This window comes from Alosa sapidissima, chromosome 3 (genome assembly GCF_018492685.1).
Source record: "Alosa sapidissima isolate fAloSap1 chromosome 3, fAloSap1.pri, whole genome shotgun sequence".
NCBI lineage: Eukaryota > Metazoa > Chordata > Actinopteri > Clupeiformes > Clupeidae > Alosa > Alosa sapidissima.
This window is the reverse complement of record NC_055959.1, coordinates 32,581,593-32,597,335: the sequence shown is the minus strand read 5'-3', so window position 1 is coordinate 32,597,335 and position 15,743 is coordinate 32,581,593. Positions and strand designations below refer to the sequence as shown.

At 41.0% G+C, this 15,743-nt stretch overlaps 2 protein-coding genes across 6 annotated transcripts in view; both read right to left on the bottom strand.

Moving 5' to 3' along the window:
• Nucleotides 1-1,826, bottom strand: part of rab40b (RAB40B, member RAS oncogene family) — a 19,659-nt gene extending 17,833 nt beyond the window's left edge. The window contains exon 1 of the mRNA XM_042087189.1: nucleotides 309-1,826. Within this exon, the coding sequence (XP_041943123.1) occupies nucleotides 309-480 (172 nt within the window). The 5' untranslated portion in view covers nucleotides 481-1,826. The remainder of the gene's footprint in view (nucleotides 1-308) is intronic.
• Nucleotides 1,827-2,256: 430 nt separating this feature from the next.
• LOC121706103 (cytochrome c oxidase assembly protein COX11, mitochondrial) lies at nucleotides 2,257-15,572 on the bottom strand. Of its 5 annotated transcripts, none has more exons than XM_042087570.1 (7): nucleotides 15,508-15,572; nucleotides 10,609-10,683; nucleotides 9,754-10,173; nucleotides 7,803-7,958; nucleotides 4,086-4,211; nucleotides 2,935-3,120; nucleotides 2,257-2,840 (listed from the first exon to the last, which is right to left on the bottom strand). In XM_042087570.1, the coding sequence occupies exons 3-6, from the start codon at nucleotides 10,117-10,119 to the stop codon at nucleotides 2,938-2,940; spliced, it is 831 nt and encodes a 276-aa protein (XP_041943504.1). In that variant the 5' UTR covers nucleotides 10,120-10,173; nucleotides 10,609-10,683; nucleotides 15,508-15,572; the 3' UTR covers nucleotides 2,257-2,840; nucleotides 2,935-2,937. The 5 variants fall into 5 exon arrangements, with proteins under 5 accessions (XP_041943504.1, XP_041943506.1, XP_041943507.1 ...); XM_042087572.1 differs by having other exon boundaries at nucleotides 2,257-2,855; nucleotides 2,948-3,120; XM_042087573.1 differs by having other exon boundaries at nucleotides 2,257-3,120; nucleotides 9,754-10,125.
• Nucleotides 15,573-15,743: the final 171 nt, after the last annotated feature.

Below are 15,743 nucleotides of genomic sequence, written 5' to 3'. Positions count from 1 at the left end.
TGTCTGACGAGGCACTAAAGCACGGTAAAGCGCTTCCAAATCCCTCGTGCCAGGTTACATGCAGGTGCGTTACATAAACAGATCAAACGCCATGAAATCACCCCATTGTTATGTGAAGCTTTGAGAAACCAAATCACCAAACAAAAAAGTGGGTTAACTGGCAGCTCGGCATCGCTTGCTTTTCTGTGTACTGGAACTTGTTGCTGTATTGATTGATTCCCACAGACAGTCGATGATGAACCCGACCATCATTCGAAAGCTTAGCCTGATAAACTAGCCTGTAATGCATGTCGATGGCGATGACTCACCCATGTTGTATCCGTACGGAGACTCTCTTGCTCCATCCTGAAGGCTCGACAAGATCTCCCCCTTCCCCACATCGCTGTCTCCGACCAACAGGAATTTGAGCAGAAAGTCGTATGCCTTAGCCGGGCTCGATCGATGGTTCATCCTGAGAGATGCCTCGCTGCGATGTCCCATTCTGATGCTCCCTTCCTAGTCTGATCCCAGCACTTAAGTCTGCGGCACAGTCCTGGCATTCATGGCTGCTGTTATGATGTTATCGATCACGCAGCCCCGACAAACAAGAGACAAACGATTCTACTTCATCCGCGGAGGAAAACGAAGGCTCCTCACAAAACTCAACACACACAAAGACGAGGTTGAACAATGATGCCGATTCCCACTGAATTAGCTGAAGCCCAAGGTAGCACCGGGAGTGGGCTCAACTGCATCTTTAACACAAGTCTGCTTCATCACATGATATTAAAAATACCCACTTTGATGTCCCCGTGAGCTCAGATGACGGTGCTCGCGGTGCGGATTCCAGGAACTGAGCTCGCTCGCAGTGATACCGCACAAAGGCATGGGATATCACGGCCACCAGTATGGAAAAGCGCAATTACGCACCACGGAAGCCTTTCCAAAATCCCACTGAGCCCACCAATGCATTTGTTGTGATTTTGCGGGGGCCACGCTGTGCCTTTCGACAGACTTCTTGCGACTCCTCTCTTCTCGACACCTCACTCACCACCTTATCTCATCCTACCCCCCTCCCCACCTCGTGGATCTGTCCGTCCGCGGGTTGGCTCCGCGCGGGGTTGCTAGGGCAGCTCCGTCTCCCGAATCGCCGCTGGGGATGTCCGTCTGCAGCCGCGCGTGGCCATTCGGCAAAGACGAAGGGGAAGGTGTGGTTTACAGAGTTGACAGCTTGCTGCCAACTCGAGGCGCTGACCGCGGAACGGCCCCTCTTCTTTGCGGCGGTAAATGTGGTTAACGTCAGGGAGAGTTACACTGACTGTAGGTCAGTCCGAGTCTGTACGTTTACCGGATCCTGACTGAAAGCAACGTGGTCCGGTTTGTTGTTGTTTTCTAAAGGATGACGTAGTGTGTTATGCAGTCTAGGAATTTGCAGTAATTTTCACTAGATGGTATTATTTGATGAATGCGATGAGTGCATGCGCTCTTCAGGATATCTCACCGTAAGTTGACGCTTAATAATGATATAGTGCCACATGTGGAGGGAAATATATCATTACCACAAAATACTATGTAGGCCACAATCACAACTAAACTATTATCTTCAACAGATAGGCCTAAGGGATCGACCTCTTCTGTGATGAGCGTAAGCAAAAGTGATAAGGACTGTTATGGACCACACAACACTTGGTTCGTGCATATCTGCTTATCATGCATAGTTCAATAAACCCATTTCATGAATATCTGTCGTCAAAGGCTTCCTTGTGGTTCGGCTATCAGTCAGCTGGTGGAGGCACGACTCCTGCATCAGTCGCAAGGCGCTTAGAGATGGCGCGATGTTGTCTCACTGCGGAAGTGTTGTTTAATTCTGTTGAGATCGGCCAAAGGGTTACATAAGCGCCAGCAGAAGCAGGCTCCAACTGAGCGGTTGCGTAATTGCCAAACAAGACAGCAGACACATGATTCACTAGGCATGACACACCACCAACATCGAGCGCCCAAAACAGAGTAGCTCTTCATAAATCATTATGCTTTTCCACATACGCTGATTTCAGACAGCACAAAGATATATGCAACCTGGAATTCGTTTAAAATGGTCAACTGTTTTCTGCTGCAAGTTCGATGCTTTCAAATAGACTGCTGACCTCTAGTGGTCAACAAGACGTCATTATTGTATGTGCTCTCTAACAGAGATAAACCAATGCATCCATCGCACAAGGCAGCTGTCTATATATTCTAAAATAAATACATATATAGATAACAGGGTATACTTCAAAATTGAGACAGGTATTTTGAATATATTTATTATGATATTCATCCAGATGATTATTAGATGGCTGTATATCTACCCTGCACATCAAGCCGATTATTTAATTTAATGGTCATTTTTATTTGCCACCAGTGAGTGGGTCAACAGTAAATGACAAATAACGATATAAGAAGCTATTACACTAACAATTCTTCTGTACATAATTACAGATATAGTCAGACTCAGCAGCTATCTGATCTGCACAGTCATTGAGGTGTTTTTCTCTCACGACTAGGTCACTATAGAGAGCCATGAGTTGTGATGGGTGAATGTCAACCCCATCAGAGCGAAAAGGTTTGGGATACCAGTACTGAGCTGTAATCATTTTATACTTCCCTTATGAGCTTCTTCTTCAGTCACATGGGGCTTTCAGTCAAACTGCACACCATGAGTGTTACACAAAGAGGCCACCAGGGGGCAGGGTTGCATCAAGAATTTCAGGGTGTGGACCACGGCACCACTGTCTCAATTTTAACAGCAATGTCTCTCCTCCCCGTTTCCATTAAATACAGCATGAAACGATGATTGACAAGGTGGGGCTGTACCCCGGCAGAGTCTTTAGCTGTACCCCGGCAGAGTCTTTAGCTGTACCCCGGCAGAGTCTTTAGCTGTACCCCGGCAGAGTCTTTAGCTGTACCCCGGCAGAGTCTTTAGCTGTACCCCGGCAGAGGTAACTGCTGCCCCTCCTTCGCCTCGAAGAAGGTGTATGAGAGTGTGATGGTGTCGACGCGTGCCATACGGGGGTCTTCATCGAACTCTGGGTCGATGTAGAAGAACACGGGCATGTCCACCTCCTCTTTGGGGTTCAATCTCTGCTCCTCAAAGCAGAAACACTGTAGGAAACACACACACACACACACACACACACACACACACACACACAACACACACACAACACACACAACACACACTCAGTTGGGATCCCTCAGATCAGGGCCAGATATGGACGGTATTCTGAGAAACCTGTATTTTGTCCAGGTGCTGTAGATGTACAGCTCCTGTAAAACCTTATTTTATTGAGATACTGTACGTTACCTGCATTGTACTGAAGCAGCATACCTGTATTTTACTGCACCTGTGTTCTATTAAAGTACAGTACCTGTGTGCTATTAAAGTACAGTACCTGTGTTCTATTAAAGTACAGTACCTGTGTGCTATTGAAATTGTGGGAGTACAAATAAAGCACGTACATCCAAGTTCTAAAGTTGGGTGCTGGACGAAATGGAAATAACAAAATGAGTGAAGAAAGTCCGCCACACAAGTAGCTGATGTCTGATGAAGGCTCATGCCCAAAACGTTACAAGTACAAATGCTGGTGTGGTGGACTTCCTTCACTCATTTTGTTATTGAAATTGTGAACTTGTACATACCGGTAATCGACGCAGGAGTTGTGTACCTGTGTTTTATTAAAGTAGTGTATCTATACTTTATTGAGATACTCAAACTGTGTGTTATTGAGGGTCAGTACTAATATATATATATATATATATATATATATATATATATATATATATATATATATATATATATATATATATACACACATATATACACACACACACACACACACACATTTTGTTACATTCAGATTTAGATTTATATACAGTGCATTTACTATTGTCCTACTGTAACCATTCACCCCGTTTTAGTGGGGGTGGGAGATTATAGCACTTTATAGCATTGTATAGAGTGTAACACATAACATAACAAAACACAACAAGGTGACAGACAGACAACGGACAACAGAGGGAAATGAGACAGGGCGATAACCTATTTATCAAGTTTTGAGGTGCAGTACCTGTATTTTGTTGAAGTATTGTCCAGCGTCAAAGGGCACCACATTGTATGTGGAGATTCCGATGACGGGCTTATCTGTGGGGTTAAACGCTTTGTAGAAGGCCAGAGCTGTCTCTCCAGGCACCACCTGCATTGTGGGTAATCACACACACACACACACACACACATCTTTGACTAGTGTTCTGGGGCCGTATTCACACAGATTTTTAAGCTAAAAGTAGCTCCTAAGTGGCGAATTTAGGCTCCTAAAAATAATGGGCGTGTCACTCCTAACTTTAGGACTCCTAATTTTTTTCACTAAAAGTAATTCACGAAGCATTTTAGACCTAAAAGTAGCACCTAAGTCTGGGACAGCTTAAAAGAAGTCGAGAGGACTCCTAACTCACTAAGACCTATTCACAAACAGCTTTTTGTGGCATTTCACGTTGCAATGTTTTGAAATGCGTAGCCTATGCGGCAACAGGAGCTTCCCATCGCGAGGGAACAATTTTGCATTCATAAAAGGGATGCAATAATGCCACCAACAACAAACAAAACTACTCATTGTCAACATGTAAATTAAATGTAACGTTTCATTGTGAATCAAATTAAATTGTTCTCTTTGCAAAAGTAGGCATATGGTGACAGATTAATTTAATAATGTTGCAAAGATACTGCATCAATCCGTAGGCCTATGTTTCATTAGGCTACTAGGCTATTTGTTTTGCCTTACTCTTTATTCCAGTGGTCCCCAAACTACGGCCCGCAGGCCGGATACGGCCCACCACCTCATTTTGGGTGGCCCCCCAAAACATGTCTGTGGTATATAGCATCTGGCCCGCAGGGGAGTACGACATCGTCAAACTATAACATCTGTAATTTGCCCCATTCATTCTCTATGGCGGGGCTTAACAGTACACATGTAATACTCTTTTTGTCCACTGGTAGTTATTTTGGCGCTGTTTCGCGTTTACCATCGAAAACGGAATGAAATGTAGGCCTACCTGCAAACAATGTAAGAGGCCTATGCTGACTGCATCAGTGCTCAAAGTATTCTAAAAGTTTATCAATTCATTGTTTATAACTAACTAACCTCTATTCAAGTCATATTTCTGGGACTTCCTGGGATAACTATTTCTATTTTTTATTCACTAATTCAAATGTTCATCCAAATTCACAATTCACAAAGTTCTCATCAGGTGAGTGAAAGTTAGAATGGTGGTCATTCCAGATGTTTTTGCCAGCACTTCATAAAACTCTCATAGTTTGAAAACTTTAAATTATTTGTAGGATATTGCTTGTTCACAACTTGAGCTGTGTATGCAAAGACACAGAGTTCAGAGTTCATTTTAAATAAGATATACTTTTGGGACTCCCTGCTAATACTTTTGGGAATGCTAAAGTCTTTTTATTAGTATTCATTTTATTTGAGCTACATTTTACATGGCATGATGGCAATATAAACACAGCTAACAATGGTATTAAATTGCAGTAGCCTATGATTAAATGTAATGGAATATTCAACTAAGGTAGATTGTTGTTGTTCACAGCACTAAGCTATTTATGGTTACTGATATACTCCGAGTCTCTGGCCCTCTCTTAGTGCCAGGCATAGTGAGCTGGCCCTCAGAAGAAAAAGTTTGGGGACCACTGCTTTATTCAGTTAGGCTAGGCCTTTTTATTCAGTTATTCATCATCCGTCCTTCGCACTACTTGTGTAGTGCACGCATTCTCAGACCTGTCACCTATCACTCATCATCGTAAGGGAGGTGTTTGGAATCATTCCTGCGTTACAATCATCAGCCAATCAAGGTGGTCACTTCAGTCAAGCTCGTGCATGAGTAATGACGTCATCCATAGCAACGAAGACTCACTCTTAGTTTAGGAGTTGTCATTTTTCCTTACTAAGAATAGGTCTGAAAGGCTTTGTGAATAACTTTTAAGAGAAAACTCCTAGCTAAAATCTTCGGTAACACTTTATAATAACTACACACAATTCATCATTTATTAAGCCTTTGTTACTTATTAGTTAATGGTTTATTCATCATTAGTAATTTCTAATTTATCATCAGTAAAGCATTTGTTCACACAGTTATAAATAGTTTGTTCATAGTAAATAAGCCTATATCTTAAATTTGTTTATACATTATTGTTAATACTTAATAAATGATGCAATAATATGTTTTTGATTAAGTAATATTTCCATTATTTAACAGTTGTTACATACACATGCACTAATGATTAGTTAGGGTGAGGATACATATTTTATAAACCACTTCCTAATACTATAATTAATAATTAACTCAGGAGTTACAAATGGTTAGTTAATGATATTTTGTGAGCTCATCTAAAGTGAGGACGTTTTATGCCTTGCAACACATTTACAAATGAGTTATAAAGTTTATACTTGCATTTATTCATTTAGCCGACACTTTCACCCAAAGCGACTTACACATGTCAATGAAATTAAAGGGCAAGGCCACATTGGTGGACGCTGGGGTTTGAACCCCCAATTTTATGGGTTACTGCATGTTAACCTGGCTCCCTATCCACTACACTACCTCTGCCCAGTGGTATTACAACAGTCAATTCAAAAATATAATATAGATATGCGTGTTTACTATGAACAAACAATTTTTAACTGTGTGTAAACATGATTTACAGATGAGAATTAATGTAGGAATAATGCTTTACAAATGAAGAATACAGCATTTAATAATAGTTTACAGATGTTTAATAACAGTGTTTAATAGAAGAAAACAGAAACTCTTGCATAGTTGTAGGGCTTTCTATCTGGGCCAAGGTAGTGTAGTGGATAAGGAGCTGGACTAGCATGCAACAGCCTGAAAAGTTGGGGGTTCAATTCCCGGCTTTCACTGTTATGTCAATGGCCTTTAATTTAATTGACATGTGTACGTCTCTTGTCTGCTAAATGGATGAATGTGAATGTAATCTTTACAACTCATTTGAAAATGTGTTGCAAGGCATAGAAAGTCCTCACTTTAGATAAGCTCACAAAATATCATTAACTAACCACTTGTAACCCCTGAGTTAATCATGAATTATAGTATTAGGAAGTGGTTTATAAAATATGTATCCTCACCCTAACTAATCATTAGTGCATGTGTATATTGCATAATTGATTAAGTATTAACAACTAATTGACTAAATTAATTAACAACATATTTTAGATATAGGCTTATTTACTATGAACAAACCATTTATAACTGTCTACAAATACTTTATTTATGAGAATTAACATAGGAACAATGCTTTACAAATGATGAACAAAGCATTTTGTAATAGTTTGCAACTGGTTTATAATAAGAAAATGATTTCATTATAAGTTGTTGTTTCATTACTTATTAAGTATAAATCATGTTCTTACAAACATATTTGGATAGGCTTATTTACTATGAACAAACCATGTATAATTGTGTGAACAAATGCTTTACTGATGATGAATTATGTATGAACAAGAAATTACTAATGATGAACAAACCATTAACTAATAAGTAACAAAGGCTTAATAAATGATGAATTGTGTGTAGTTATTATAAAGTGTTACCAAATCTTTTAGTGCGATTTAGGAGTACTCCTAGTGGTAAGATAAAAGGCTTTGTGAATATGGCCCCTGGAGTACATCAGGGATGTCTGTGTCCAGCTGTGTTTTAAAGTGTGTGTGTGTGTGAGAGAGATTTTGTTTTAGTGGGATTGAGCTCTGCAGCTGCATACTCACGTAAATCTCTGTCTGTTGCGGTCGGAAGTTCCACTGCATGCTGGCATGCGTGTCTGCGTTGAAGGTCACCTTGATGACCCGGTCTTTTATGGGGGTCATGGTGGCCACCTGCTCCGTGTCATGACCCGCCACCGCCGTGCCACCCAATCCTGACGCCTGCAGGTCAGAACTCAACCAATCAGGGAGGAGCATCTAGACAACTATATTCTTTCTATTACTTTCAAGGTTCATGGGGAGGCCTATGAGAAAATACTCTTATTTCACTGCTGGCACCAACTGGGCACAAAACTGCCAATTTGATATCCATAAAGAAGCAGTAAAAACAGTACAATACTGTAACATTTCACATGCTGTATCTCCTGCTAACACACACACACGTGGTATGTCTTGCTAACAGTGTCCAGAGATCCGCTTCAGCACCATGGACAGCGAGTACACTGAACCTGCTCAGACCCAATCAGCTACAGCCAATGGCCAACCATCTTACCTAATCAGCTCAACACACCTGCTGAAACACAGGTGAACATAACTGCTCATCAGGTAAGTGGACCTGAGGTTAACTCCTCTATCAGAACGTCACATATTACCAACTGTCCCGTATTTCCAACCTCTTATGTGTATGTCACTTACTATTCATTTCTATACAAACCAAGACGGCGGATTCCTAAAGAAGCGCAAGCTCCCACACCATAAGTGTATCTAAATTAACTATGTACAAAAAAAATACATTTTACTGTGACTCGAAGAGCTGTAAACAGTTTTGTAAGGCTGCGTGTTCAAATCCGCTTGGAGCTCCAGTGGAATTTTGAATTGCAACGAGAATTCTCGGGCTAACCGTTGATGTGCCGTGAGAAAGGTTGGGAATAGGCACCCACCAGCCCAGCACTAACCTCCGAGCGTGGTAAACAAAATCGGATATTTCAGGCAGTAAAAGCCCCGGTAAGAACCAAACTAAATTTTGTTCAAATCTACACACCTATGGCTACTGAAAAATGTAAGGTTCATTTATCAAATGTTATTTTGAAGTATTAAAAAAAACATTGTTGTTTTAAAATTTTCGAACGCAATGGTTGAAAATTAGTATGTTTACGATACAACAGTCAGCAACCTCACATGAGGCTGATGTTGACAGATACCATACAAGATGCAGAAAACTCACCTGAGACGGCTTATTTTTAAGGAAAATACATCATAATTTTCTGATGTAGCTTCTTAAACTTGAATATTTTCAGCTTTAATTATTAAATATATTATTTGACAGTGAACTAAAGATAAACTAAGTGATCTTTGGTGTGGGGACAAAACAAGGCTCAGAAAACAATAAGCAAAAACATTTCACCATTTTCTGCCATTTTATCAAACAACTATTTGATCAATCGAAAAAATAATCGGCAGATTAATGGAATATGAAAAGAATCGTTAGTTGCAGCCCTACCCGAGATACCTACCTAACCTGAGCTGTTGTGTGAACATTTGTGGTGAAAGTGAAGAGTAATTTTTTTTAGTAAAGCTTCTATTTTAACTTTACGTTAACTTTCCCACTGCGCATGCACAAACACGCGTCATGGCAATTTCCATGGTGATGGGAGAAGTAAACAGAAGGCAAAAGGGAAAGGAGCGGGATTATGTAGATGACTGCCATCTTGGCGTTATGAACAGTTGGCATACATTTCTATGTAGGATTCTTTAAGTGCCTTGTCTTCTCCTCTATAAAGTCTCTGAAAACGCATCATGCAACCCAGGACATGGAGCCTGACCTCAGGTGTCAGCTGTAATCCCTCCTTCTCCTCCGGCAATGCCAACATGTGTGGATGTGACTTAGCCTAGCTTGGCCCTGCCTGCCTGTATCCTGCCTGTATCTCTCTTTCCCAATGGAGCGATGCCAGACCCTCTTCAGGAAGTCAAACAAAGTGAATGAGTCTAGTAATACCAGGCTACTGGAGTCCCTCACCTGGCAGTAGAGTCGGTAGAGTGGCACGGCGGCGTACGCCATGCCAATCATGCCCACGCCAGCAGCGGCGATGTACGTCAGCACTGTCTTGTTCCGCTGCCTCCACTCCTCCTCCTGTGCCTGCCGGTAGTTCTTCCTGCCCTTGGCGCCCCGGCTCTGGAGGTGCAGACGCGACGGTGCCCGCCGCAGCAGGAACGCTTCTGTAAACGAGTCCAGCGGCCCGCGGCCCTGCCCGCGCAGGAGAGAGGGACCCCGGAGCGAGTGCAGCTCTCTCCAGTCTGGGGTCCGGATGCAGGAACGGACACTGGACGCCACCTGCAGGCCGTGCCTGGAACAGCACTCCCGCAGGAGCAGGGGCAGCAGCATGACTGGCTGGGGATCACACAGAGCGGCCAATGGGAAGGCTTTAAACACACTCACCTAAAGTTAGATACGAGAATGGGATAGGATGTTTTTGTAAAATGTCAGCATAAATATGTCATAATATGGCATAATCATTCTATGTTGTTTTTTATGTCTTTTAATTATTACTTTTTAAACACTTTTAAACTATTGCCCTTTTATGCTTGTATGTACTATTACCTTGTGTGTTTAATGTTTTCTTTTTTATTCTTTACTTTTTAAACTATTCCTTGACTATTGCCCTTCTATGCTTTTGTCCATTTCTGTTTGTTTGTGTTTATGTAAAAGCACATTGAATGACCTCTGTGTATAAAATGCACCACATAAATACTTGAATTGGTCGCTTCACAAAACATGCAGAATTTTGCAGTTCATGGCCATGCTAATGTCAGGTTCACCCGTTACTTCTCACACAGACATGTTAAATCAAAAGCCAAATGTATCCAAACTCACCAAGAATGGTTATGTGGCTTTTGCTGGTTACATTCAAAAGAAAACAAAAATTTGAAGTCCCAATGAAGTTGCAATCTGGAGAAGGAAAAAAACACCCAATTAATGCCACCCAGTGTAGGCAATATATAAGAGGCCTCACTAACAGACACAACAAACCTAATCAAAAGTGCGCTGTCAACAGACATAAATGATTAAGATGAGCAACATACACTGCCCATAGTAGCTTAATTTTAAAATTAAAAGGTTTAACTTAATTTGAAAGACATCACTGACGCCAGTTTGCACATTGAATACAATGCTACTTTTTATTGTTTTATTTCTGCGCACTTAACACGCTCTTCCCTACTCTACCTCCATCTTCTACCACACTTTGACTAACAGTTAGTATTTATAATGTAGACACTCCTATCCTCTAGTAATAGCAGTGTTTCCCCTACAGTGTATTTAACAGCGGCGCAGCGCCGCCGCTGGATTTTCAGCGCCGCTGCAACATAATATCACGAGATTCACTTAACACACTGTAAAAGCACAACGGCCAACGTCATCTCGAAATTGTTTTCTGAAAGTCTTGAGTAAGTTAAGTGCATCAAATCCGCACTTAGCCTCTCATTATTCAGGACATATATGCGGCATGATGTGTCAGGTGATTACAAGCCCAAAGACAAGTCTGCAGCCCATATGGCTAGCCTACGTTCTGAACACGGTTACATTGTTTAGCTATCCGACTGATGGGGTCTTGCTCCGCCACAGTGTAGCCTATGGTGTCATCGTTCACTTGTAGGTTACACAATAAATAGCCTACTTATAGGCCTGGTGACAATAAAAAATGATATTAGTTATATTTCATCACGAAGCTGTTTGTATGCCGTGAATTCGCTTGTAGCCTATGCCATATGTTAAGCTTGAGCAATTCCTCTGATCCAAAGCCTGCTTTGACACATTGACACTAATGTGAAACATGCATCCTCCTCTCCTAGCCTACATCAAATAAAAGAAACCAATTCATGATTACCGAAATGAATTTAACATGGGGGAAAAAAAGTTTGTTGCGATTTAGCCTACTGTTGTGATGCGGTTCTTTCTGCTGATTGGATTTACGTCCGGTGTCGTCAACTCTGAGAACTCTTGCTCCGGCTGACAATTTTATCCAGAGAGCGGATTTCCCAAAGATGAGCCTCCATCAACATTCAACGACAAATTATTAAAACGTAAGTAATGCAATAGAGTAAACCAATGTGCTACAAGGTGTATGGTCTTAACGTTAATTGTAGCCTAGACTTGTAACGTTAGCGTAGGGCTACATGTAATGTTTGCATGGGAAAGCTAGGCCTGTTTAAACTTTCTGATAGTTAAAGGAAATATGAGCATATGTTGGCATATACGTATAGCCTAAATTCTGTCCACTTAGCTATAATAGGCTATCACAAACAGACCTTTTCTACGTTTGCGGCATTAGACATAGGAGCCTACATTCTCTTATCAGAAAGACGTGTTCTCATAACTTCAGCGTTCTCTTGACGGTGAGACGAACGGTCGCACTTCAATCAAGTAGCCTAGGTCCTTTTCGAGTTAATTGTGAGTGAGTTGTATGGTAACTGTGGGAGTGATGTAGAAGAAAAGTGAGTATTTACTTTTTTATACGTGGGTTTGTTGTTTTGGGACTGAGAAATAGACTACAAGGAGAGCATCTGGCTACTTGCATGCATGTCAGCATTAATGGCCCCCCAACAATTCAATTCAATTACCAAAGAGCCTTAGAGATGTTCTTTGAAAAGCCCAGAAAAATTAAGTGCTCGCAGATTGGGTGTGGCCTTTGCCATTAAGACACATTTAAATAAATTGTAAATAATCTTTTTCTGGGTTGTGCCATTTAATTTTTCTTCTATCATTTTTAACCAATAATGTAAAAGAAAGCTGAAAATGTCCACAAAAGAAACACTAAGGTATGATATATGATATATATTACCCCCCCCCCCAAGTAATAGCACCGCTGCTGGAAAAATTTCTAGGGGAAACACTGAATAGTATTGACAGATGCAGTAGTTATTCCTAGCTAAGGTCTCCTCTGAACTATAGCTTGAATGTTATTATCTTGCTGTAAGTCGCTTTGGATAGGTCGGCTAAATGAATAAATGTAAACGTAAATGTAGGCTACTCATGTAGCGTTAGGCTAAAAATGGAGCTCTGAGTAAAGTAACGAGATGGGGTTTGATGTGGAGAACGAGTGTGCGGTAAAATTAGATTCAGATTGGATATTCAGCAGACATTCGGCTGTTACAAACGTACGTTGTTAGTCGTGTGTGGCGCATGAGATTCTAGGCTCCAATCCCGTTTACAGAGCTATTCATGTCACAGCCTACATTTTGTTAAAAGAAGACTTAATTTGGTGTTTGGAAGCAGCAATATCTCACTTGTAATAACACGCTAACGCAAAGAAGTAGAAACACACCGCACACGTTATAAAGAATCTATTGCTATGTACTAGGTTACCTTTCACAGCAGTTGATTATTCAAAATAAAAGTCCTACATACAGTCCGACATCATTTTCCCGTGCCAATATTGCTGTGGCGCACTTGTGGCCAAATAAATCACATCATTCTAACCCTCTTCTTGAGGTCCTCGTATCACAGCCCATATTTGGATATGGATTTAATGTGGACGCGAACATAAAAAGACGCAGAGTGGCTACATGATACAGTGCACGTTTTGCGGTGAAAAAGTTCCGCCTTTTAAAATCAGGTGTAGCCTAATCCAAATCGTAGTTAAAACCATCAATTAGACAACAGAATCAGTAATCTGGATAGGATTAAACACAAGGTTTCCACACCGCGGTAATCAAGAGTGATAACTGAAGTGAATATTCAATGATATTTGAAATGAAAACGGTCCTTATTATCGTCAACATTTTTATCGCGGTTTACCATTATACCGGTAATCGTTACATCCCTAGTTGCTACTGTTTTGTGTTAGCGTGTTATTACAGGTGAAATATTTAAGTGGCCCCCAATCACTAAATCAGCGTTTCTCAAACTGTGGGTCGCGGAGACATGCCAGGTGGGGCGCGAACTGATGAGAAAAACAGGAGTTTTTTATTATTTTTTTTATCTGTAGCCTGGGCCCAGGTAGCATCCGATGCGCAATGGACGCACTGTGTTATTCACAGGGAAGCGCTCGTGTCAAGGCTGGATCAAGGCTCGTGTCAAAGCTTAAGTTAGTCCCGACCTACATGAGATTTTGAACGTTGTTGTGAGAGTGGTGAATTTCATCAAAACCCGGCCCTTAAAAGCTCATCTATTCTCCGCACTTTGCGAAGAGATGGTAGCTGACCAAAAGCCTGTACTGTTTCACAGCGAGGCAAGGTGGCTTTCCCGAGGTAAAGTGCTGTCGCGCGTGTTTGAGCTCCGAGTCGCCTCTTCTTGGAGGAAGAGCGCATGTTTGAATCTGCAAGCACGTTCACTAATGAACATTTCTTGACGAAGCGGGCCTATCTTAGCGATATATTTGATATATCTTAGCGATACATTTGAGTTAAATGTCCAGTTACAAGGCAAAGACAAGCACCTACCTCACCTAGCAAATAAGATAACTGCATTCACCAAAAAAACTTGAGTATGGGACAGGCGCCTCAATCGCGACAGTATTATGCCTTTGAGATTTCTGAGCGAAATCGCTGAAACGTCTGATTGGGAGGCACTCTTGTGATCCCATGTATTAAACAGTAGGCCTACATCACATCCCTGCAAAGTTTATTTCAAAAATATTTCCCAACCAGCAGTGCTCAGTATGATTATGGATCCATTTACAGTAATGCAGCATGTTGGTATTTCATTGAATATATTGTACAATGCTGTAAAATGGCCTATGCTTCCTAATATGTTGCTGGAAAACAGAAATGTGTGTGTTATGTATTTATTTATTATTATATCTGCAGCACCAGCTGATTTTAACTCTGTTGAAGAGGATATATTTAGAACTTGTCATTATTTCAATAAATTTGACAATTTTAAGCTTGACCTACCACTTTCTTAGAGCGATGAGGGACAGGTGGGGCTCGAGAATGCCCCCTTGATCAAAATGGGGAATGAAAGAAAAAGTTTCAGAACCACTGATCTAGTTTGTTAACTACCACAGTCACGAGTTGGGTCGCGATAGTCTGTCATTTTTAAAAAGTGGGTCCCAGGGGAAAAAAAGTTTGAGAAACACTGCACTAAATGAAGTCTTATTTCCAAAAAAATATGAGTTGTGATACGAAGAGCTCCGGAAAAGGGTTAGAATGATGTGATTTATTTGGCCACAAGTGCACCACAGCCTGAAATCTTGGCACGGGAAAATGATGTCAATTGTTGTATAGGGATGTCGGACTTTTATTGTGAAAAAACAACTGCTGTATAAGGTAGTCCATAGCAATAGATTCTTTATAACGTTTGCAGCGTGTTTCTACTGTTTTGCATTAGCGTGTTATTACACCAAATTAAGTCTTCTTTTAACAAAACGTGGGCTGTGACATGAATAGCTCTGTAAACGGAATTGGAGCCTAACGAGTATCAGACGGTCACAGCAAGCAAGCAAGCAGCATTGCCATAAGCAAATCAACAGATCACAAACACACCATTTTCAATAACTTAGAACCTGCTTTGGGGCGAGCCAATTTGTTGCAATGAAGTTAGTCAACTTAGCAAAAGTCCCTGGCTAACTAACTAACGTTAGGAAGGAAGGAGGAGGGAGGGAGGTCTGTCTGTTTTGTACTGTTATCTTACACTTAACAACATACTCGCCGGCTCAGTGAATAAAACCCTACCAGACAACTTTATCTAGCGACCTTTGTAGTAAGTTAGGACATATGTACTTTGGCATTACATTAAACGTTTCATGTACTAAAATTATGTTAACTGACTTACCTTACCCAACACCCTTCTGTAAACCTTACAAAACACGGCAGTGACCGGTCCGTCGCCGTAAATCATCCGGCGGAAATGGTGAATAGTCATACTGGTTCCTAAGATGACGATTTATTGTATGTCTGTGTATATTAACAATTAATATTACAGTAATTATTGTATGATATATTTCGCATAATATTTAAATGTAACGGATACACATCGTGAGATTTTCTTTATTCAATCAGGTATTTTTT